The sequence below is a fragment of the Plectropomus leopardus genome, chromosome 14 (assembly GCF_026936395.1).
Source record: "Plectropomus leopardus strain MGB_pleo_1.0 chromosome 14, ASM2693639v1, whole genome shotgun sequence".
Classification (NCBI taxonomy): Eukaryota; Metazoa; Chordata; class Actinopteri; order Perciformes; family Serranidae; genus Plectropomus; species Plectropomus leopardus.
The window spans coordinates 26503299-26527967 of record NC_142189.1 but is presented as its reverse complement, the minus strand read 5'-3'; the positions used below and the strand labels follow the sequence as shown (position 1 = coordinate 26527967).

The window sequence follows — 24669 nt, the reverse complement described above, 5'->3', positions numbered from 1 at the left end:
ATAATAAGTGGTTTGAAGCCATTTTTGGGACGTGTCAAAATTTGAGATTTTTGCCATACTATAGTATGCGATTTTTGGCCAAATTTTCAACATGCTATATTATGAGTTTTGGCCTTTTATGGCCCCTTTTTTCAACATGCTATGGTATGGCACATCTGTCTGAGCTGTATTAAGTGGTTTTCAGCCATTTTAAGGACATGTCAAAATTTGAGATTTTTGCCATACTATAGTATGCGATTTTTGGCCAAATTTTCAACATGCTATATTATGAGTTTTTGGCCTTTTTTTGGCCCTTCTTTCAACATGCTATGCTATGGTGCGTCTATGTGAAGTATAATAAGTGGTTTTCAGCCATTTTAAGACATGTCAAAATTTGAGATTTTTGCCATACTATAGTATGCGATTTTTTTGGCCAAATTTTCAACATGCTATATTATGAGTTTTTGGCCTTTTTTGGCCCTTCTTTCAACATGTTATGCGATGGCACATCTCTCTGAGCTGTAATGAGTGGTTTTCAGCCATTTTTAGGACATGTCAAAATTTGAGATTTTTGCCATACCATAGTATGCGATTTTTGGCCAAATTTTCAACATGCTATATTATGAGGTTTTGGCCTTTTTTTGGCCCTTCTTTCAACATACTATGCTATGGTGCGTCTATGTGAAGTATAATAAGTGATTTTCAGTCATTTTTAGGACATGTCAAAATTTGAGATTTTTGCCATACTATAGTATGCGATTTTTGGCCAAATTTTCAACATGCTATATTATGAGTTTTTGGCCTTTTTTGGCCCTTCTTTCAACATGTTATGCTATGGTGCGTCTATGTGAAGTATAATAAGTGGTTTCAGCCATTTTTAGGACATGTCAAAATTTGAGAGTTTTGCCATACTATAGTATGCGATTTTTGGCCAAATTTTCAACATGCTATATTATGAGTTTTTGGCTTTTTATGGCCCCTTTTTTCAACATGTTATGCTATGGCACATCTCTCTGAGCTGTAATGAGTGGTTTTCAGCCATTTTTAGGACATGTCAAAATGTGAGATTTTGCCATACTATAGTATGCGATTTTGGCCAAATTTTCAACATGCTATATTATGAGGTTTTGGCCTTTTTTTGGCCCTTCTTTCAACATGCTATGCTATGGTGCGTCTATGTGAAGTATAATAAGTGGTTTCAGCCATTTTTAGGACATGTCAAAATTTGAGAGTTTTGCCATACTATAGTATGCGATTTTTGGCCAAATTTTCAACATGCTATATTATGAGTTTTTGGCCTTTTTTTGGCCCTTCTTTCAACATGCTATGCTATGGTGCGTCTATGTGAAGTATAATAAGTGGTTTTCAGCCATTTTTAGGACATGTCAAAATTTGAGATTTTTGCCATACTATAGTATGCGATTTTTGGCCAAATTTTCAACATGCTATATTATGAGGTTTTGGCCTTTTTTTGGCCCTTCTTTCAACATACTATGCTATGGTGCGTCTATGTGAAGTATAATAAGTGATTTTCAGTCATTTTTAGGACATGTCAAAATTTGAGATTTTTGCCATACTATAGTATGCGATTTTTCGCCAATTTTTCAACATGCTATATTATGAGGTTTTGGCCTTTTTTTGGCCCTTCTTTCAACATACTATGCTATGGTGTGTCTATGTGAAGTATAATAAGTGGTTTGAAGCCATTTTTGGTACGTGTCAAAATTTGAGATTTTTGCCATACTATAGTATGCGATTTTTGGCCAAATTTTCAACATGCTATATTATGAGTTTTTGGCCTTTTTTGGCCCTTCTCTCAACATGCTATGGTATGGCACATCTGTCTGAGCTGTATTAAGTGGTTTTCAGCCATTTTAGGACATGTCAAAATTTGAGATTTTGCCATACTATAGTATGCGATTTTTGGCCAAATTTTCAACATGCTATATTATGAGGTTTTGGCCTTTTTTTGGCCCTTCTTTCAACATACTATGCTATGGTGCGTCTATGTGAAGTATAATAAGTGGTTTGAAGCCATTTTTGGGACGTGTCAAAATTTGAGATTTTTGCCATACTATAGTATGCGATTTTTGGCCAAATTTTCAACATGCTATATTATGAGTTTTTGGCCTTTTATGGCCCCTTTTTTCAACATGCTATGGTATGGCACATCTGTCTGAGCTGTATTAAGTTGTTTTCAGCCATTTTAAGGACATGTCAAAATTTGAGAGTTTTGCCATACTATAGTATGCGATTTTTGGCCAAATTTTCAACATGCTATATTATGAGTTTTTGGCCTTTTTTTGGCCCTTCTTTCAACATGCTATGCTATGGTGCGTCTATGTGAAGTATAATAAGTGGTTTTCAGCCATTTTTAGGACATGTCAAAATTTGAGATTTTTGCCATACTATAGTATGCGATTTTTTTGGCCAAATTTTCAACATGCTATATTATGAGGTTTTGGCCTTTTTTTGGCCCTTCTTTCAACATACTATGCTATGGTGCGTCTTTGTGAAGTATAATAAGTGGTTTTCAGTCATTTTTAGGACGTCAAAATTTTAGATTTTTGCCATACTATAGTATCACGATTTTTGGCCAAATTTTCAACATGCTATATTATGAGGTTTTGGCCTTTTTTTGGCCCTTCTTTCAACATGCTATGCTATGGTGCGTCTATGTGAAGTATAATAAGTGGTTTCCAGTCATTTTTAGGACATGTCAAAATTTGAGATTTTTGCCATACTATAGTATGCGATTTTTGGCCAATTTTTCAACATGCTATATTATGATTTTTTGGCCTTTTTTTGGCCCTTTTTTCAACATGTTATGCGATGGCACATCTCTCTGAGCTGTAATGAGTGGTTTTCAGCCATTTTTAGGACATGTCAAAATTTGAGATTTTTGCCATACTATAGTATGCGATTTTTGGCCAAATTTTCAACATGCTATATTATGAGGTTTTGGCCTTTTTTTGGCCCTTCTTTCAACATACTATGCTATGGTGCGTCTATGTGAAGTATAATAAGTGATTTTCAGTCATTTTTAGGACATGTCAAAATTTGAGATTTTTGCCATACTATAGTATGCGATTTTTGGCCAAATTTTCAACATGCTATATTATGAGTTTTTGGCCTTTTTTTGGCCCTTCTTTCAACATGCTATGGTATGGCACATCTGTCTGAGCTGTATTAAGTGGTTTTCAGCCATTTTAAGGACATGTCAAAATTTGAGAGTTTTGCCATACTATAGTATGCGATTTTTGGCCAAATTTTCAACATGCTATATTATGAGGTTTTGGCCTTTTTTTGGCCCTTCTTTCAACATGCTATGCTATGGTGCGTCTATGTGAAGTATAATAAGTGGTTTTCAGCCATTTTTAGGACATGTCAAAATTTGAGATTTTTGCCATACTATAGTATGCGATTTTTTTGGCCAAATTTTCAACATGCTATATTATGAGTTTTTGGCCTTTTTTGGCCCTTCTTTCAACATGTTATGCTATGGCACATCTCTCTGAGCTGTAATGAGTGGTTTTCAGCCATTTTAAGGACATGTCAAAATTTGAGATTTTTGCCATACTATAGTATGCGATTTTTGGCCAAATTTTCAACATGCTATATTATGAGGTTTTGGCCTTTTTTTGGCCCTTCTTTCAACATACTATGCTATGGTGCGTCTATGTGAAGTATAATAAGTGGTTTGAAGCCATTTTTGGGACGTGTCAAAATTTGAGATTTTTGCCATACTATAGTATGCGATTTTTGGCCAAATTTTCAACATGCTATATTATGAGTTTTTGGCCTTTTATGGCCCCTTTTTTCAACATGCTATGGTATGGCACATCTGTCTGAGCTGTATTAAGTGGTTTTCAGCCATTTTAAGGACATGTCAAAATTTGAGATTTTTGCCATACTATAGTATGCGATTTTTGGCCAAATTTTCAACATGCTATATTATGAGTTTTTGGCCTTTTTTTGGCCCTTCTTTCAACATGCTATGCTATGGTGCGTCTATGTGAAGTATAATAAGTGGTTTTCAGCCATTTTTAGGACATGTCAAAATTTGAGATTTTTGCCATACTATAGTATGCGATTTTTGGCCAATTTTTCAACATGCTATATTATGATTTTTGGCCTTTTTGGCCCTTTTTCAACATGTTATGCTATGGCACATCTCTCTGAGCTGTAATGAGTGGTTTTCAGCCATTTTAGGACATGTCAAAATTTGAGATTTTGCCATACTATAGTATCTATTTTTGGCCACATTTTCAACATGCTATATTATGAGGTTTTGGCCTTTTTTTGGCCCTTCTTTCAACATACTATGCTATGGTGCGTCTATGTGAAGTATAATAAGTGATTTTCAGTCATTTTTGGACATGTCAAAATTTGAGATTTTTGCCATACTATAGTATGCGATTTTTGGCCAAATTTTCAACATGCTATATTATGAGTTTTTGGCCTTTTTTTGGCCCTTCTTTCAACATGCTGTGGTATGGCACATCTGTCTGAGCTGTATTAAGTGGTTTTCAGCCATTTTAAGGACATGTCAAAATTTGAGAGTTTTGCCATACTATAGTATGTATTTTTGTCCAAATTTTCAACATGCTATATTATGAGGTTTTGGCCTTTTTTTGGCCCTTCTTTCAACATGCTATGCTATGGTGCGTCTATGTGAAGTATAATAAGTGGTTTTCAGCCATTTTTAGGACATGTCAAAATTTGAGATTTTTGCCATACTATAGTATCGATTTTTTGGCCAAATTTTCAACATGCTATATTATGAGTTTTTGGCCTTTTTGGCCCTTCTTTCAACATGTTATGCTATGGCACATCTCTCTGAGCTGTAATGAGTGGTTTTCAGCCATTTTAGGACATGTCAAAATTTGAGATTTTGCCATACTATAGTATGCGATTTTGGCCAAATTTTCAACATGCTATATTATGAGGTTTTGGCCTTTTTTTGGCCCTTCTTTCAACATACTATGCTATGGTGCGTCTATGTGAAGTATAATAAGTGGTTTGAAGCCATTTTTGGGACGTGTCAAAATTTGAGATTTTTGCCATACTATAGTATGCGATTTTTGGCCAAATTTTCAACATGCTATATTATGAGTTTTTGGCCTTTTATGGCCCCTTTTTTCAACATGCTATGGTATGGCACATCTGTCTGAGCTGTATTAAGTGGTTTTCAGCCATTTTAAGGACATGTCAAAATTTGAGATTTTTGCCATACTATAGTATGCGATTTTTGGCCAAATTTTCAACATGCTATATTATGAGTTTTGGCCTTTTTGGCCCTTCTTTCAACATGCTATGCTATGGTGCGTCTATGTGAAGTATAATAAGTGGTTTTCAGCCATTTTTAGGACATGTCAAAATTTGAGATTTTTGCCATACTATAGTATGCGATTTTTTGGCCAAATTTTCAACATGCTATATTATGAGTTTTGGCCTTTTTGGCCCTTCTTTCAACATGTTATGCGATGGCACATCTCTCTGAGCTGTAATGAGTGGTTTTCAGCCATTTTTAGGACATGTCAAAATTTGAGATTTTTGCCATACCATAGTATGCGATTTTTGGCCAAATTTTCAACATGCTATATTATGAGGTTTTGGCCTTTTTTTGGCCCTTCTTTCAACATACTATGCTATGGTGCGTCTATGTGAAGTATAATAAGTGATTTTCAGTCATTTTTAGGACATGTCAAAATTTGAGATTTTTGCCATACTATAGTATGCGATTTTTGGCCAAATTTTCAACATGCTATATTATGAGTTTTTGGCCTTTTTTGGCCCTTCTTTCAACATGTTATGCTATGGCACATCTCTCTGAGCTGTAATAAGTGGTTTTCAGCCATTTTTAGGACATGTCAAAATTTGAGATTTTGCCATACTATAGTATCACGATTTTTGGCCAAATTTTCAACATGCTATATTATGAGTTTTTGGCTTTTTATGGCCCCTTTTTTCAACATGTTATGCTATGGCACATCTCTCTGAGCTGTAATGAGTGGTTTTCAGCCATTTTTAGGACATGTCAAAATGTGAGATTTTGCCATACTATAGTATGCGATTTTTGGCCAAATTTTCAACATGCTATATTATGAGGTTTTGGCCTTTTTTTGGCCCTTCTTTCAACATGCTATGCTATGGTGCGTCTATGTGAAGTATAATAAGTGGTTTCAGCCATTTTTAGGACATGTCAAAATTTGAGAGTTTTGCCATACTATAGTATGCGATTTTTGGCCAAATTTTCAACATGCTATATTATGAGTTTTTGGCCTTTTTTTGGCCCTTCTTTCAACATGCTATGCTATGGTGCGTCTATGTGAAGTATAATAAGTGGTTTTCAGCCATTTTTAGGACATGTCAAAATTTGAGATTTTTGCCATACTATAGTATGCGATTTTTGGCCAAATTTTCAACATGCTATATTATGAGGTTTTGGCCTTTTTTTGGCCCTTCTTTCAACATACTATGCTATGGTGCGTCTATGTGAAGTATAATAAGTGATTTTCAGTCATTTTTAGGACATGTCAAAATTTGAGATTTTTGCCATACTATAGTATGCGATTTTTGGCCAAATTTTCAACATGCTATATTATGAGGTTTTGGCCTTTTTTTGGCCCTTCTTTCAACATACTATGCTATGGTGTGTCTATGTGAAGTATAATAAGTGGTTTGAAGCCATTTTTGGTACGTGTCAAAATTTGAGATTTTTGCCATACTATAGTATGCGATTTTTGGCCAAATTTTCAACATGCTATATTATGAGTTTTTGGCCTTTTATGGCCCCTTTTTTCAACATGCTATGGTATGGCACATCTGTCTGAGCTGTATTAAGTGGTTTTCAGCCATTTTAAGGACATGTCAAAATTTGAGATTTTTGCCATACTATAGTATGCGATTTTGGCCAAATTTTCAACATGCTATATTATGAGGTTTTGGCCTTTTTTTGGCCCTTCTTTCAACATACTATGCTATGGTGCGTCTATGTGAAGTATAATAAGTGGTTTGAAGCCATTTTTGGGACGTGTCAAAATTTGAGATTTTTGCCATACTATAGTATGCGATTTTTGGCCAAATTTTCAACATGCTATATTATGAGTTTTTGGCCTTTTATGGCCCCTTTTTTCAACATGCTATGGTATGGCACATCTGTCTGAGCTGTATTAAGTTGTTTTCAGCCATTTTAAGGACATGTCAAAATTTGAGAGTTTTGCCATACTATAGTATGCGATTTTTGGCCAAATTTTCAACATGCTATATTATGAGTTTTTGGCCTTTTTTTGGCCCTTCTTTCAACATGCTATGCTATGGTGCGTCTATGTGAAGTATAATAAGTGGTTTTCAGCCATTTTTAGGACATGTCAAAATTTGAGATTTTTGCCATACTATAGTATGCGATTTTTTTGGCCAAATTTTCAACATGCTATATTATGAGGTTTTGGCCTTTTTTTGGCCCTTCTTTCAACATACTATGCTATGGTGCGTCTTTGTGAAGTATAATAAGTGGTTTTCAGTCATTTTTAGGACGTCAAAATTTTAGATTTTTGCCATACTATAGTATGCGATTTTTGGCCAAATTTTCAACATGCTATATTATGAGGTTTTGGCCTTTTTTTGGCCCTTCTTTCAACATGCTATGCTATGGTGCGTCTATGTGAAGTATAATAAGTGGTTTCCAGTCATTTTTAGGACATGTCAAAATTTGAGATTTTTGCCATACTATAGTATGCGATTTTTGGCCAATTTTTCAACATGCTATATTATGATTTTTGGCCTTTTTTTGGCCCTTTTTTCAACATGTTATGCGATGGCACATCTCTCTGAGCTGTAATGAGTGGTTTTCAGCCATTTTTAGGACATGTCAAAATTTGAGATTTTTGCCATACTATAGTATGCGATTTTTGGCCAAATTTTCAACATGCTATATTATGAGGTTTTGGCCTTTTTTTGGCCCTTCTTTCAACATACTATGCTATGGTGCGTCTATGTGAAGTATAATAAGTGATTTTCAGTCATTTTTAGGACATGTCAAAATTTGAGATTTTTGCCATACTATAGTATCACGATTTTTGGCCAAATTTTCAACATGCTATATTATGAGTTTTTGGCCTTTTTTTGGCCCTTCTTTCAACATGCTATGGTATGGCACATCTGTCTGAGCTGTATTAAGTGGTTTTCAGCCATTTTAAGGACATGTCAAAATTTGAGAGTTTTGCCATACTATAGTATGCGATTTTTGGCCAAATTTTCAACATGCTATATTATGAGGTTTTGGCCTTTTTTTGGCCCTTCTTTCAACATGCTATGCTATGGTGCGTGCCTATGTGAAGTATAATAAGTGGTTTTCAGCCATTTTTAGGACATGTCAAAATTTGAGATTTTTGCCATACTATAGTATGCGATTTTTTTGGCCAAATTTTCAACATGCTATATTATGAGTTTTTGGCCTTTTTTGGCCCTTCTTTCAACATGTTATGCGATGGCACATCTCTCTGAGCTGTAATGAGTGGTTTTCAGCCATTTTTAGGACATGTCAAAATTTGAGATTTTTGCCATACTATAGTATGCGATTTTTGGCCAAATTTTCAACATGCTACATTATGAGGTTTTGGCCTTTTTTTGGCCCTTCTTTCAACATACTATGCTATGGTGCGTCTATGTGAAGTATAATAAGTGGTTTGAAGCCATTTTTTGCGTGTCAAAATTTGAGATTTTTGCCATACTATAGTATGCGATTTTTGGCCAAATTTTCAACATGCTATATTATGAGTTTTTGGCCTTTTATGGCCCCTTTTTTCAACATGCTATGGTATGGCACATCTGTCTGAGCTGTATTAAGTGGTTTTCAGCCATTTTAAGGACATGTCAAAATTTGAGATTTTTGCCATACTATAGTATGCGATTTTTGGCCAAATTTTCAACATGCTATATTATGAGTTTTTGGCCTTTTTTTGGCCCTTCTTTCAACATGCTATGCTATGGTGCGTCTATGTGAAGTATAATAAGTGGTTTTCAGCCATTTTTAGGACATGTCAAAATTTGAGATTTTTGCCATACTATAGTCTGCGATTTTTTTGGCCAAATTTTCAACATGCTATATTATGAGTTTTTGGCCTTTTTTGGCCCTTCTTTCAACATGTTATGCGATGGCACATCTCTCTGAGCTGTAATGAGTGGTTTTCAGCCATTTTTAGGACATGTCAAAATTTGAGATTTTTGCCATACCATAGTATGCGATTTTTGGCCAAATTTTCAACATGCTATATTATGAGGTTTTGGCCTTTTTTTGGCCCTTCTTTCAACATACTATGCTATGGTGCGTCTATGTGAAGTATAATAAGTGATTTTCAGTCATTTTTAGGACATGTCAAAATTTGAGATTTTTGCCATACTATAGTATGCGATTTTTGGCCAAATTTTCAACATGCTATATTATGAGTTTTTGGCCTTTTTTTGGCCCTTCTTTCAACATGTTATGCTATGGCACATCTCTCTGAGCTGTAATAAGTGGTTTTCAGCCATTTTTAGGACATGTCAAAATTTGAGATTTTTGCCATACTATAGTATGCGATTTTTGGCCAAATTTTCAACATGCTATATTATGAGTTTTTGGCTTTTTATGGCCCCTTTTTTCAACATGTTATGCTATGGCACATCTCTCTGAGCTGTAATGAGTGGTTTTCAGCCATTTTTAGGACATGTCAAAATGTGAGATTTTGCCATACTATAGTATGCGATTTTTGGCCAAATTTTCAACATGCTATATTATGAGGTTTTGGCCTTTTTTTGGCCCTTCTTTCAACATGCTATGCTATGGTGCGTCTATGTGAAGTATAATAAGTGGTTTTCAGTCATTTTTAGGACATGTCAAAATTTGAGATTTTTGCCATACTATAGTATGCGATTTTTGGCCAAATTTTCAACATGCTATATTATGAGTTTTTGGCCTTTTTTGGCCCTTCTTTCAACATGTTATGCGATGGCACATCTCTCTGAGCTGTAATGAGTGGTTTTCAGCCATTTTTAGGACATGTCAAAATTTGAGATTTTTGCCATACTATAGTATGCGATTTTTGGCCAAATTTTCAACATGCTATATTATGAGGTTTTGGCCTTTTTTTGGCCCTTCTTTCAACATACTATGCTATGGTGCGTCTATGTGAAGTATAATAAGTGATTTTCAGTCATTTTTAGGACATGTCAAAATGTGAGATTTTTGCCATACTATAGTATGCGATTTTTGGCCAAATTTTCAACATGCTATATTATGAGTTTTTGGCCTTTTTTTGGCCCTTCTTTCAACATGTTATGCTATGGCACATCTCTCTGAGCTGTAATAAGTGATTTTCAGTCATTTTTAGGACATGTCAAAATTTGAGATTTTTGCCATACTATAGCATGCGATTTTTGGCCAATTTTTCAACATGCTATATTATGAGGTTTTGGCCTTTTTTTGGCCCTTCTTTCAACATGCTATGCTATGGTGCGTCTATGTGAAGTATAATAAGTGGTTTTCAGCCATTTTTAGGACATGTCAAAATTTGAGATTTTTGCCATACTATAGTATGCGATTTTTTGGCCAAATTTTCAACATGCTATATTATGAGTTTTTGGCCTTTGTTTGGCCCTTCTTTCAACATGCTATGCTATGGCACATCTCTCTGAGCTGTAATGAGTGGTTTTCAGCCATTTTTAGGACATGTCAAAGTTTGAGATTTTTGCCATACCATAGTATGTGATTTTTGGCAATTTTTTCAGCGTGCCGTATCATGAGTTTTTGGCCTTTAATTGGCTCTGTCATTAACATGCTGAATCATGTAATAGTACGAGTTTGCTGTCATGACTTCTGAAGGATGGAGACACCTGTTGAGGCTTTAATCAGCACATCTTTAATATGAGTAAAAGTACGAGTATACAATTGAAATTACAGTTACAACAAACGTGTTCAATAAACGAGTACAACATAAATGAAGATGAGTACAATGACAAACTAAAATGAAAACGACAAATGAGGACAAGTACAACATAGATGAGCGCTTAGGTCAGCCCAGACAGAGACAAGACTAAACACAGACTAACTGACAGAACATAGAAAGCCTGCTGACACTGTACACATCGAAAGGCAGTAGTATTTATACAATGCTGTGACGTAGATGGAAAGTACCAATTTTACATGTCAAGTACTAGACTTCTTTTGAGGAATGATGCATGCATTTGTGTTGCTAAATTCACAGGGACTGGTCCAGCTCAGGTATCCATGGTCAAGCATAACTTACAGGGACTTAGACTTCACCATATATAGGTAGCTCTTGCATAATTATAAAAATACATAATAACAGCATGGCATGTCTCTTTGAGCTATAATGAGTGGTTTACAACCATTTTTGAGAAATGTCAAGATTTAAGATTTTGACCATACTATAGTATAGTATTTTCGGCCTTTTTTGGCTCTGTTTTCAACATGTTATGCTATGGCACATCTCTCTGAGCTGTAATGAGTGGTTTGAAGCCATTTTTAGGACGTGAAAATTTGAGATTTTTGCCATACTATAGTATGCGATTTTTGGCCAAATTTTCAACATGCTATATTATGAGTTTTTGGCCTTTTATGGCCCCTTTTTTCAACATGCTATGGTATGGCACATCTCTCTGAGCTGTAATGAGTGGTTTTCAGCCATTTTTAGGACATGTCAAAATGTGAGATTTTTGCCATACTATAGTATGCGATTTTTGGCCAAATTTTCAACATGCTATATTATGAGGTTTTGGCCTTTTTTTGGCCCTTCTTTCAACATACTATGCTATGGTGCGTCTATGTGAAGTATAATAAGTGATTTTCAGTCATTTTTAGGACATGTCAAAATTTGAGATTTTTGCCATACTATAGTATGCGATTTTTGGCCAAATTTTCAACATGCTATATTATGAGGTTTTGGCCTTTTTTTGGCCCTTCTTTCAACATGTTATGCTATGGCACATCTCTCTGAGCTGTAATAAGTGGTTTTCAGCCATTTTTAGGACACGTCAAAATTTGACATTTTTGCCATACTATAGTATGCGATTTTTTTGGCCAAATTTTCAACATGCTATATTATGAGTTTTTGGCCTTTTTTGGCCCTTCTTTCAACATGTTATGCTATGGCACATCTCTCTGAGCTGTAATGAGTGGTTTTCAGCCATTTTTAGGACATGTCAAAATTTGAGATTTTTGCCATACTATAGTATGCGATTTTTGGTCAAATTTTCAACATGCTATATTATGAGGTTTTGGCCTTTTTTTGGCCCTTCTTTCAACATACTATGCTATGGTGCGTCTATGTGAAGTATAATAAGTGGTTTGAAGCCATTTTTGGGACGTGTCAAAATTTGAGATTTTTGCCATACTATAGTATGCGATTTTTGGCCAAATTTTCAACATGCTATATTATGAGTTTTTGGCCTTTTATGGCCCCTTTTTTCAACATGCTATGGTATGGCACATCTGTCTGAGCTGTATTAAGTGGTTTTCAGCCATTTTAAGGACATGTCAAAATTTGAGAGTTTTGCCATACTATAGTATGCGATTTTTTTGGCCAAATTTTCAACATGCTATATTATGAGTTTTTGGCCTTTTTTTGGCCCTTCTTTCAACATGTTATGCTATGGCACATCTCTCTGAGCTGTAATAAGTGGTTTTCAGCCATTTTTAGGACATGTCAAAATTTGAGATTTTTGCCATACTATAGTATGCGATTTTTGGCCAAATTTTCAACATGCTATATTATGAGGTTTTGGCCTTTTTTTGGCCCTTCTTTCAACATACTATGCTATGGTGCGTCTATGTGAAGTATAATAAGTGGTTTGAAGCCATTTTTGGTACGTGTCAAAATTTGAGATTTTTGCCATACTATAGTATGCGATTTTTGGCCAAATTTTCAACATGCTATATTATGAGTTTTTGGCCTTTTATGGCCCCTTTTTTCAACATGCTATGGTATGGCACATCTGTCTGAGCTGTATTAAGTGGTTTTCAGCCATTTTAAGGACATGTCAAAATTTGAGATTTTTGCCATACTATAGTATGCGATTTTTTTGGCCAAATTTTCAACATGCTATATTATGAGTTTTTGGCCTTTTTTTGGCCCTTCTTTCAACATGTTATGCTATGGCACATCTCTCTGAGCTGTAATAAGTGGTTTTCAGCCATTTTTAGGACATGTCAAAATTTGAGATTTTTGCCATACTATAGTATGCGATTTTTTTGGCCAAATTTTCAACATGCTATATTATGAGTTTTTGGCCTTTTTTGGCCCTTCTTTCAACATGTTATGCTATGGCACATCTCTCTGAGCTGTAATGAGTGGTTTTCAGCCATTTTTAGGACATGTCAAAATTTGAGATTTTTGCCATACTATAGTATGCGATTTTTGGCCAAATTTTCAACATGCTATATTATGAGGTTTTGGCCTTTTTTTGGCCCTTCTTTCAACATACTATGCTATGGTGCGTCTATGTGAAGTATAATAAGTGATTTTCAGTCATTTTTCGGACATGTCAAAATTTGAGATTTTTGCCATACTATAGTATGCGATTTTTTTGGCCAAATTTTCAACATGCTATATTATGAGTTTTTGGCCTTTTTTGGCCCTTCTTTCAACATGTTATGCTATGGCACATCTCTCTGAGCTGTAATAAGTGGTTTTCAGCCATTTTTAGGACATGTCAAAATTTGAGATTTTTGCCATACTATAGTATGCGATTTTTGGCCAAATTTTCAACATGCTATATTATGAGGTTTTGGCCTTTTTTTGGCCCTTCTTTCAACATACTATGCTATGGTGCATCTATGTGAAGTATAATAAGTGGTTTGAAGCTATTTTTGGTACGTGTCAAAATTTGAGATTTTTGCCATACTATAGTATGCGATTTTTGCCAGATTTTCAACATACTATATTATGAGTTTTTGGCCTTTTATGGCCCCTTTTTTCAACATGCTATGGTATGGCACATCTGTCTGAGCTGTATTAAGTGGTTTTCAGCCATTTTAAGGACATGTCAAAATTTGAGACTTTTGCCATACTATAGTATGCATTTTGGCCAAATTTTCAACATGCTATATTATGAGGTTTTGGCCTTTTTTTGGCCCTTCTTTCAACATGCTATGCTATGGTGCGTCTATGTGAAGTATAATAAGTGGTTTTCAGTCATTTTTAGGACATGTCAAAATTTGAGATTTTTGCCATACTATAGTATGCGATTTTTTTGGCCAAATTTTCAACATGCTATATTATGAGGTTTTGGCCTTTTTTTGGCCCTTCTTTCAACATACTATGCTATGGTGCGTCTATGTGAAGTATAATAAGTGGTTTGAAGCCATTTTTGGTACGTGTCAAAATTTGAGATTTTTGCCATACTATAGTATGCGATTTTTGGCCAAATTTTCAACATGCTATATTATGAGTTTTTGGCCTTTTATGGCCCCTTTTTTCAACATGCTATGGTATGGCACATCTGTCTGAGCTGTATTAAGTGGTTTTCAGCCATTTTAAGGACATGTCAAAATTTGAGAGTTTTGCCATACTATAGTATGCGATTTTTGGCCAAATTTTCAACATGCTACATTATGAGGTTTTGGCCTTTTTTTGGCCCTTCTTTCAACATACTATGCTATGGTGCGTCTATGTGAAGTATAATAAGTGGTTTTCAGTCATTTTTAGGACATGTCAAAATTTGAGATTTTTGCCATACTATAGTATGCGATTTTTGGCCAAATTTTCAACATGCTATATTATGAGTTTTTGGCCTTTTATGGCCCCTTTTTTCAACATGCTATGGTATGGCACATCTGTCTGAGCTGTATTAAGTGGTTTTCAGCCATTTTAAGGACATGTCAAAATTTGAGAGTTTTGCCATACTATAGTATGCGATTTTTGGCCAAATTTTCAACATGCTATATTATGAGTTTTTGGCCTTTTTTTGGCCCTTCTTTCAACATGCTATGCTATGGTGCGTCTATGTGAAGTATAATAAGTGGTTTTCAGTCATTTTTAGGACATGTCAAAATTTGAGATTTTTGCCATACTATAGTATGCGATTTTTTTGGCCAAATTTTCAACATGCTATATTATGAGTTTTTGGCCTTTTTTTGGCCCTTCTTTCAACATGTTATGCTATGGCACATCTCTCTGAGCTGTAATAAGTGGTTTTCAGCCATTTTTAGGACATGTCAAAATTTGAGAGTTTGCCATACTATAGTATGATTTTTTTGGCCAAATTTTCAACATGCTATATTATGAGTTTTGGCCTTTTTTGGCCCTTCTTTCAACATGTTATGCTATGGCACATCTCTCTGAGCTGTAATAAGTGGTTTTCAGCCATTTTTAGGACATGTCAAAATTTGAGATTTTTGCCATACTATAGTATGCGATTTTTGGCCAAATTTTCAACATGCTATATTATGAGGTTTTGGCCTTTTTTTGGCCCTTCTTTCAACATACTATGCTATGGTGCGTCTATGTGAAGTATAATAAGTGTTTTTCAGTCATTTTTAGGACATGTCAAAATTTGAGATTTTTGCCATACTATAGTATGCGATTTTTGGCCAAATTTTCAACATGCTATATTATGAGTTTTTGGCCTTTTTTGGCCCTTCTTTCAACATGCTATGGTATGGCACATCTGTCTGAGCTGTATTAAGTGGTTTTCAGCCATTTTAAGGACATGTCAAAATTTGAGATTTTTGCCATACTATAGTATGCGATTTTTGGCCAAATTTTCAACATGCTATATTATGAGGTTTTGGCCTTTTTTTGGCCCTTCTTTCAACATACTATGCTATGGTGCGTCTATGTGAAGTATAATAAGTGGTTTGAAGCCATTTTTGGTACGTGTCAAAATTTGAGATTTTTGCCATACTATAGTATGCGATTTTTGGCCAAATTTTCAACATGCTATATTATGAGTTTTTGGCCTTTTATGGCCCCTTTTTTCAACATGCTATGGTATGGCACATCTGTCTGAGCTGTATTAAGTGGTTTTCAGCCATTTTAAGGACATGTCAAAATTTGAGAGTTTTGCCATACTATAGTATGCGATTTTTGGCCAAATTTTCAACATGCTATATTATGAGGTTTTGGCCTTTTGGCCCTTCTTTCAACATGTTATGCTATGGCACATCTCTCTGAGATGTAATGAGTGGTTTTCAGCCATTTTAGGACATGTCAAAATTTGAGATTTTTGCCATACTATAGTATGCGATTTTGGCCAAATTTTCAACATGCTATATTATGAGGTTTTGGCCTTTTTTTGGCCCTTCTTTCAACATACTATGCTATGGTGCGTCTATGTGAAGTATAATAAGTGGTTTTCAGTCATTTTTAGGACATGTCAAAATTTGAGATTTTTGCCATACTATAGTATGCGATTTTTGGCCAAATTTTCAACATGCTATATTATGAGTTTTTGGCCTTTTTTTGGCCCTTCTTTCAACATGTTATGCTATGGCACATCTCTCTGAGCTGTAATAAGTGGTTTTCAGCCATTTTTAGGACATGTCAAAATTTGAGATTTTTGCCATACTATAGTATGCGATTTTTGGCCAAATTTTCAACATGCTATATTATGAGGTTTTGGCCTTTTTTTGGCCCTTCTTTCAACATACTATGCTATGGTGCGTCTATGTGAAGTATAATAAGTGGTTTGAAGCCATTTTTGGTACGTGTCAAAATTTGAGATTTTTGCCATACTATAGTATGCGATTTTTGGCCAAATTTTCAACATGCTATATTATGAGTTTTTGGCCTTTTATGGCCCCTTTTTTCAACATGCTATGGTATGGCACATCTGTCTGAGCTGTATTAAGTGGTTTTCAGCCATTTTAAGGACATGTCAAAATTTGAGAGTTTTGCCATACTATAGTATGCGATTTTTGGCCAAATTTTCAACATGCTATATTATGAGTTTTTGGCCTTTTTTTGGCCCTTCTTTCAACATGCTATGCTATGGTGCGTCTATGTGAAGTATAATAAGTGGTTTTCAGTCATTTTTAGGACATGTCAAAATTTGAGATTTTTGCCATACTATAGTATGCGATTTTTGGCCAAATTTTCAACATGCTATATTATGAGTTTTTGGCCTTTTTTTGGCCCTTCTTTCAACATGTTATGCTATGGCACATCTCTCTGAGCTGTAATAAGTGGTTTTCAGCCATTTTTAGGACATGTCAAAATTTGAGATTTTTGCCATACTATAGTATGCGATTTTTGGCCAAATTTTCAACATGCTATATTATGAGGTTTTGGCCTTTTTTTGGCCCTTCTTTCAACATACTATGCTATGGTGCGTCTATGTGAAGTATAATAAGTGGTTTGAAGCCATTTTTGGTACGTGTCAAAATGTGAGATTTTTGCCATACTATAGTATGCGATTTTTGGCCAAATTTTCAACATGCTATATTATGAGTTTTTGGCCTTTTATGGCCCCTTTTTTCAACATGCTATGGTATGGCACATCTGTCTGAGCTGTATTAAGTGGTTTTCAGCCATTTTAAGGACATGTCAAAATTTGAGAGTTTTGCCATACTATAGTATGCGATTTTTGGCCAAATTTTCAACATGCTATATTATGAGGTTTTGGCCTTTTTTTGGCCCTTCTTTCAACATGCTATGCTATGGTGCGTCTATGTGAAGTATAATAAGTGATTTTCAGTCATTTTTAGGACATGTCAAAATTTGAGATTTTTGCCATACTATAGTATGCGATTTTTTTGGCCAAATTTTCAACATGCTATATTATGAGGTTTTGGCCTTTTTTTGGCCCTTCTTTCAACATACTATGCTATGGTGCGTCTATGTGAAGTATAATAAGTGGTTTGAAGCCATTTTTGGTACGTGTCAAAATTTGAGATTTTTGCCATACTATAGTATGCGATTTTTGGCCAAATTTTCAACATGCTATATTATGAGTTTTTGGCCTTTTATGGCCCCTTTTTTCAACATGCTATGGTATGGCACATCTGTCTGAGCTGTATTAAGTGGTTTTCAGCCATTTTAAGGACATGTCAAAATTTGAGAGTTTTGCCATACTATAGTATGCGATTTTTGGCCAAATTTTCAACATGCTATATTATGAGGTTTTGGCCTTTTTTTGGCCCTTCTTTCAACATGCTATGCTATGGTGCGTCTATGTGAAGTATAATAAGTGGTTTTCAGTCATGTTTAGGACATGTCAAAATTTGAGATTTTTGCCATACTATAGTATGCGATTTTTTTGGCCAAATTTTCAACATGCTATATTATGAGTTTTTGGCCTTTTTTGGCCCTTCTTTCAACATGTTATGCGATGGCACATCTCTCTGAGCTGTAATGAGTGGTTTTCAGCCATTTTAAGGACATGTCAAAATTTGAGATTTTTGCCATACTATAGTATGCGATTTTTGGCCAAATTTTCAACATGCTATATTATGAGGTTTTGGCCTTTTTTTGGCCCTTCTTTCAACATACTATGCTATGGTGCGTCTATGTGAAGTATAATAAGTGGTTTGAAGCTATTTTTGGTACGTGTCAAAATTTGAGATTTTTGCCATACTATAGTATGCGATTTTTGCCAGATTTTCAACATACTATATTATGAGTTTTTGGCCTTTTATGGCCCCTTTTTTCAACATGCTATGGTATGGCACATCTGTCTGAGCTGTATTAAGTGGTTTTCAGCCATTTTAAGGACATGTCAAAATTTGAGAGTTTTGCCATACTATAGTATGCGATTTTTGGCCAAATTTTCAACATGCTATATTATGAGGTTTTGGCCTTTTTTTGGCCCTTCTTTCAACATGCTATGCTATGGTGCGTCTATGTGAAGTATAATAAGTGATTTTCAGTCATTTTTAGGACATGTCAAAATTTGAGATTTTTGCCATACTATAGTATGCGATTTTTTTGGCCAAATTTTCAACATGCTATATTATGAGGTTTTGGCCTTTTTTTGGCCCTTCTTTCAACATACTATGCTATGGTGCGTCTATGTGAAGTATAATAAGTGGTTTGAAGCCATTTTTGGTACGTGTCAAAATTTGAGATTTTTGCCATACTATAGTATGCGATTTTTGGCCAAATTTTCAACATGCTATATTATGAGTTTTTGGCCTTTTATGGCCCCTTTTTTCAACATGCTATGGTATGGCACATCTGTCTGAGCTGTATTAAGTGGTTTTCAGCCATTTTAAGGACATGTCAAAATTTGAGAGTTTTGCCATACTATAGTATGCATTTTGGCCAAATTTTCAACATGCTATATTATGAGGTTTTGGCCTTTTTTTGGCCCTTCTTTCAACATACTATGCTATGGTGCGTCTATGTGAAGTATAATAAGTGATTTTCAGTCATTTTTAGGACATGTCAAAATTTGAGATTTTTGCCATACTATAGTATGCGATTTTTTTGGCCAAATTTTCAACATGCTATATTATGAGTTTTTGGCCTTTTTTTGGCCCTTCTTTCAACATACTATGCTATGGTGCGTCTATGTGAAGTATAATAAGTGGTTTGAAGCCATTTTTGGTACGTGTCAAAATTTGAGATTTTTGCCATACTATAGTATGCGATTTTTGGCCAAATTTTCAACATGCTATATTATGAGTTTTTGGCCTTTTATGGCCCCTTTTTTCAACATGCTATGGTATGGCACATCTGTCTGAGCTGTATTAAGTGGTTTTCAGCCATTTTAAGGACATGTCAAAATTTGAGAGTTTTGCCATACTATAGTATGCGATTTTTGGCCAAATTTTCAACATGCTATATTATGAGGTTTTGGCCTTTTTTTGGCCCTTCTTTCAACATACTATGCTATGGTGCGTCTATGTGAAGTATAATAAGTGGTTTTCAGTCATGTTTAGGACATGTCAAAATTTGAGATTTTTGCCATACTATAGTATGCGATTTTTTTGGCCAAATTTTCAACATGCTATATTATGAGTTTTTGGCCCTTTTTTGGCCCTTCTTTCAACATGTTATGCGTTGGCACATCTCTCTGAGCTGTAATGAGTGGTTTTCAGCCATTTTAAGGACATGTCAAAATTTGAGATTTTTGCCATACTATAGTATGCGATTTTTGGCCAAATTTTCAACATGCTATATTATGAGTTTTTGGCCTTTTTTTGGCCCTTCTTTCAACATGCTATGCTATGGTGCGTCTATGTGAAGTATAATAAGTGGTTTTCAGTCATTTTTGGGACGTGTCAAAATGTGAGATTTTTGCCATACTATAGTATGCGATGTTTGGCAATTCTTTCAATGTGCTGTATTATGACTTTTGGGCCTTTTTTTGGCCCTTTTTTCAACATGCAATGCTATGGCACGTGTCTGTGAGCTGTAATAAGCACTTATCAGCCAATTTAGGGACATGTCAAAACTTGAGATTTTTGCCATACTATAGTATGCGATTTTTGGCCAAATTTTCAACGTGCTATATTATGAGTTTTTGGCCTTTTTTGGCCCTTCTTTCAACATGCTATGCTATGGCACATCTCTCTGAGCTGTAATGAGTGGTTTTCAGCCATTTTTAGGACATGTCAAAATGTGAGATTTTTGCCATACTAGTATGCGATTTTTGGCCAAATTTTCAACATGCTATATTATGAGTTTTTGGCCTTTTATGGCCCCTTTTTCAACATGCTATGGTATGGCACATCTGTCTGAGTTGTATTAAGTGGTTTTCAGCCATTTTAAGGACATGTCAAAATTTGAGAGTTTTGCCATACTATAGTATGCGATTTTTGGCCAAATTTTCAACATGCTATATTATGAGTTTTTGGCCTTTTTTGGCTCTTCTTTCAACATGCTATGCTATGGCACATCTCTCTGAGCTGTATTAAGTGGTTTTCAGTCATTTTTAGGACATGTCAAAATTTGAGATTTTTGCCATACTATAGTATGCGATTTTTGGCCAAATTTTCAACATGCTATATTATGAGGTTTTGGCCTTTTTTTGGCCCTTCTTTAAACATGTTATGCTATGGCACGTGTCTGTGAGCTGTAATAAGCACTTATCAGCCAATTTTGGGACATGTCAAAACTTGAGATTTTTGCCATGCTATAGTATGCATTTTTTGGCCAAATTTTCAACATGCTATATTATGAGGTTTTGGCCTTTTTTTGGCCCTTCTTTCAACATACTATGCTATGGTGCGTCTATGTGAAGTATAATAAGTGGTTTGAAGCCATTTTTAGGACATGTCAAAATTTGAGATTTTTGCCATACTATAGTATGCAATTTTTGGTCAAATTTTCAACATTCTATGTTATGACATGTTTGCCTTTTTTGGCCCTGTTTTCAACATGTTATGCTATGGCACATCTCTCTGAGCTTTAATAAGTCGTTTTCAGCCATTTTAAGGACATGTCAAAATTTGAGATTTTTGCCATACTATAGTATGCGATCTTTGGCAATTTTTTCAACATGCCATACCATGACTCTTTGGCCAAAAAAAACAATTAAAATGTCATAGCATAGTTTTATCCAAAGATAAAAAAAGGCATATGTCACAGCATATTATATCGTCCAAAAATTACAAAAAATGGCATAGTATTGTCGTCCATGATTCATAAAAAAAACATCATAGTTTATCATACCATCTAAATGACATACAGTAGTACATTTTTCATGACTACATAGTATACTCTGGCTTCTCTTTGCTATTTTTGTATTGTATTTCTTTTTAATGGTATGGCTATTTTATTTTATTTTGGATGTATTACGCAATGAGCTTTACTGTTATTTTACTGACATCTTTGACATTCTCCATTATGACTTTTTGTGATGTTTTTAAAATACTTTTAAGCCTGGTATAATACTATTATGCCAAATATTTTTGCTGAATTTTTATTATATTATTTAATTTTTTTATTATTTATTTTATGCCACACTATACTCTGACTTTTATAAATGATGATGATAAAAGCAAAATTATGATATACTGTACTGACATATTTATTCTAAATGTTTTTTTAGATATAATATTATGACTCTATTCTTATTTTTTAACTTTTTATGACCTACATGTCATTTTCATGACATACAATGTTGCATTAAATGATTTATGTGGCATACTGTTCAATGACATTTTTATGAGATTTTACTATACCTCGCATTTAATTTTTAAATTATTTTAATGAAATATTTTATTATGCCATCCTTTATAATTTGGAACTTTAATTCACACTAATGTAAATGATAAAAAAAATCAATATCCCTATTTTATTGATTGATTTTGACGTTAATGTTTTGCGTTTGTGTGTGTGTGTAGATCTCTCGTAGTTCACGGCTTTGCCATCAGTGAGAAAGGAGAGAAGATGTCAAAGTCACTGGGCAACGTTGTGGATCCTCATGATGTCATTAATGGGGGCAAGGTAAGGTCACGGTAGAGATGGTTAAAAAGAACCCAACAAATTTGTGTTCCTGATTTGAATAAAGTTTGGATTTTGTCTTCATGTGATCATAAAGTCTTGTCTTCTTCAGGATCCCAGTAAGCCAGCCTACGGGGCAGATGTGCTGCGTTGGTGGGTGGCAGAGTCGAACGTCTTCTCGGAGGTTCAGATCGGACCAACAGCACTCAACTCAGCCAGAGACAGCATCAACAAGGTACCAGTGCAGTAAAGGCATGGTCCAAGTGACTGGTTATTATCCATGAGTGATCCTCATTGCTCTCACTCTGTCCTTGATTCTCTCCCAGTTGAGGAACACTCTGAAGTTCCTGCTTGGCAACCTGCAGGGCTTCGACCCACGCGTACAGGCTGTAGATCCCAAAGAGATGCACTACATTGATCAGTACATGTTGCACCTGCTCCGCGATTACAGCATCAAGGTGACGGATGCATACAGTGAGTTTGATGCCGGCAGGGCCATCCGTGTCCTCCAAGCCTTCATCACCAGAGACCTCTCCAGCTTTTATTTCAGCATCATCAAAGACAGGTAGAGTCTTGCCAGAACAGGAGATTCATACAGCTCTTATTCTTCAAATGGCTTTACTTTGCCTGACGTGTTAAAACTCATCTTCTTCTTTATTTCTGCTGCTTTCAATCAGGTTGTACTGCGATGCAGAGGACGCCTTGGGTAGAAGATCATGTCAGACCGTTTTGGAGGAAATTCTTGATGGAGTGACCAGATCTATAGCTCCCATCCTGCCACATCTTGCCGAAGAGGTCTATCTACTCGCACCAGGCCATGACCGTATGTGTCTTTGAGTTGTGAGGCCGTTGAAGTTACCCAATATGATTAAATGTATATATTTTTCATTTGCTTGCTAACGAGTGTTCATAAACTGAAATTGCAGAGGGGGAGACATTATTTAGGAGCGGCTGGATCAAAAGCAGTTCTGTGTGGCGGAGACCAGGATTGGAGGAAGCAGTGGAGGGGGCGTGTGCCATCAGGGACTCCTTCCTGTCTTCCATTCCAGGCAAAAATGCAGCTCAGTATGACCTTAGCATTGCCATTGAACCTGGTTTGCTGTTTGAACTCATGGAGGTAAATCACACAACGTTGCCCAGATGCTGTAGGTTGTTTAATTAATTTCAGAGTCCACAAAAGACATTTTAAATATGTAAATTCTGAGGCAAAGGGCTGCACCTTTTATGAAACTTTGCAGATTTTCAACCAGCTCTATGTCATCGCAGTGTGAGCAGATCAACAGTGTTTGGCTTCCCTGCGTGCTACCGCCGCCTGGAGCTACCTTCACATTCACTGAAAAGTCTGCTAGAAAATGAGCAGCAGCTGTTGCGCTGGCGGCAAGAAGCCAAACACTGTTTATCTGCGCTCAGTGCATTGACACGAAGCTTGTTGAAAAACGGCATAGTTTCCCTGACCAATTTACGCATACAGTAGTTATTAACGTAACTCCTAAAAATGAATATAGAAAGTTATGTATGTAAGGCACATCTGTAATGTGTTCTATATTGACAAATGAACTATAATTTACTGTATCCCTTCATAAGAGATGCAACCTAATTTATCATAGCATTGTAACGTGTTTGATGCTATTTTGGACGACATACTATACTATGACTTTTTGTTGCTATTAATATAAATTGATATGTACTATAAATAGAAAGTACAAAAATATTAGTCTATTTAAATACAAACTCACCTCCTTCTCCACTACACTCTCAGTCTCTCCAAGAGGAACCCACCTCCACCTCCTCCCAGCTGGCTGAGCTGATGATGGTGGCACGGGTCAACCTCGCGAGTCAGCTACCTCGCGACCTGCCTCCAGATGCCCTGCTGAGTCACGGCAACTTCCTCATCAACCTGGAGGGTGAGCAACACCGTGATAATGATACAATGATGCAGAGATTAAGAAACAGTAGTTTTTTGTGATAGACATTTCTCACAGCAGACGTCAGACAGGTGAAATGACATTACCAAAGCTGCTGTCAGTGCTATCATTTACAAACGGTGCATGTTTCACAAAGCAAGATTCATGGGTTCACCAGCAATCTTTGTGCTTACCTCGGGTTCTCTGGTATCGTGAAGCTGGCTCTCTTTTTAATGGCGTGCATCACCATGGTAACTTGTGCTGCATGTTCAACCTGTTGGTTAACTTCAGAGGATCAGACCAATCAGATCACTGGAAAAAAAATTAGTAATAATTCAGTACAGTAGCATTAAAATACTGCGTTTACAATAAAGTGATGAAGAGCAATACAACAT

At 35.5% G+C, this 24669-nt stretch overlaps 1 protein-coding gene across 2 annotated transcripts in view; it reads left to right on the top strand.

Annotated features, from left to right (window-relative positions):
* Nucleotides 1-24669, top strand: part of iars2 (isoleucyl-tRNA synthetase 2, mitochondrial) — a 53244-nt gene that overhangs the window by 27385 nt on the left and 1190 nt on the right. For both annotated transcript variants that reach the window (XM_042500241.2, XM_042500240.2), the window contains 6 exons: nucleotides 22271-22373; nucleotides 22483-22605; nucleotides 22697-22935; nucleotides 23048-23193; nucleotides 23297-23487; nucleotides 24130-24274. In XM_042500241.2, coding sequence (XP_042356175.1) covers nucleotides 22271-22373; nucleotides 22483-22605; nucleotides 22697-22935; nucleotides 23048-23193; nucleotides 23297-23487; nucleotides 24130-24274 — 947 coding nt within the window. The remainder of the gene's footprint in view (nucleotides 1-22270; nucleotides 22374-22482; nucleotides 22606-22696; nucleotides 22936-23047; nucleotides 23194-23296; nucleotides 23488-24129; nucleotides 24275-24669) is intronic.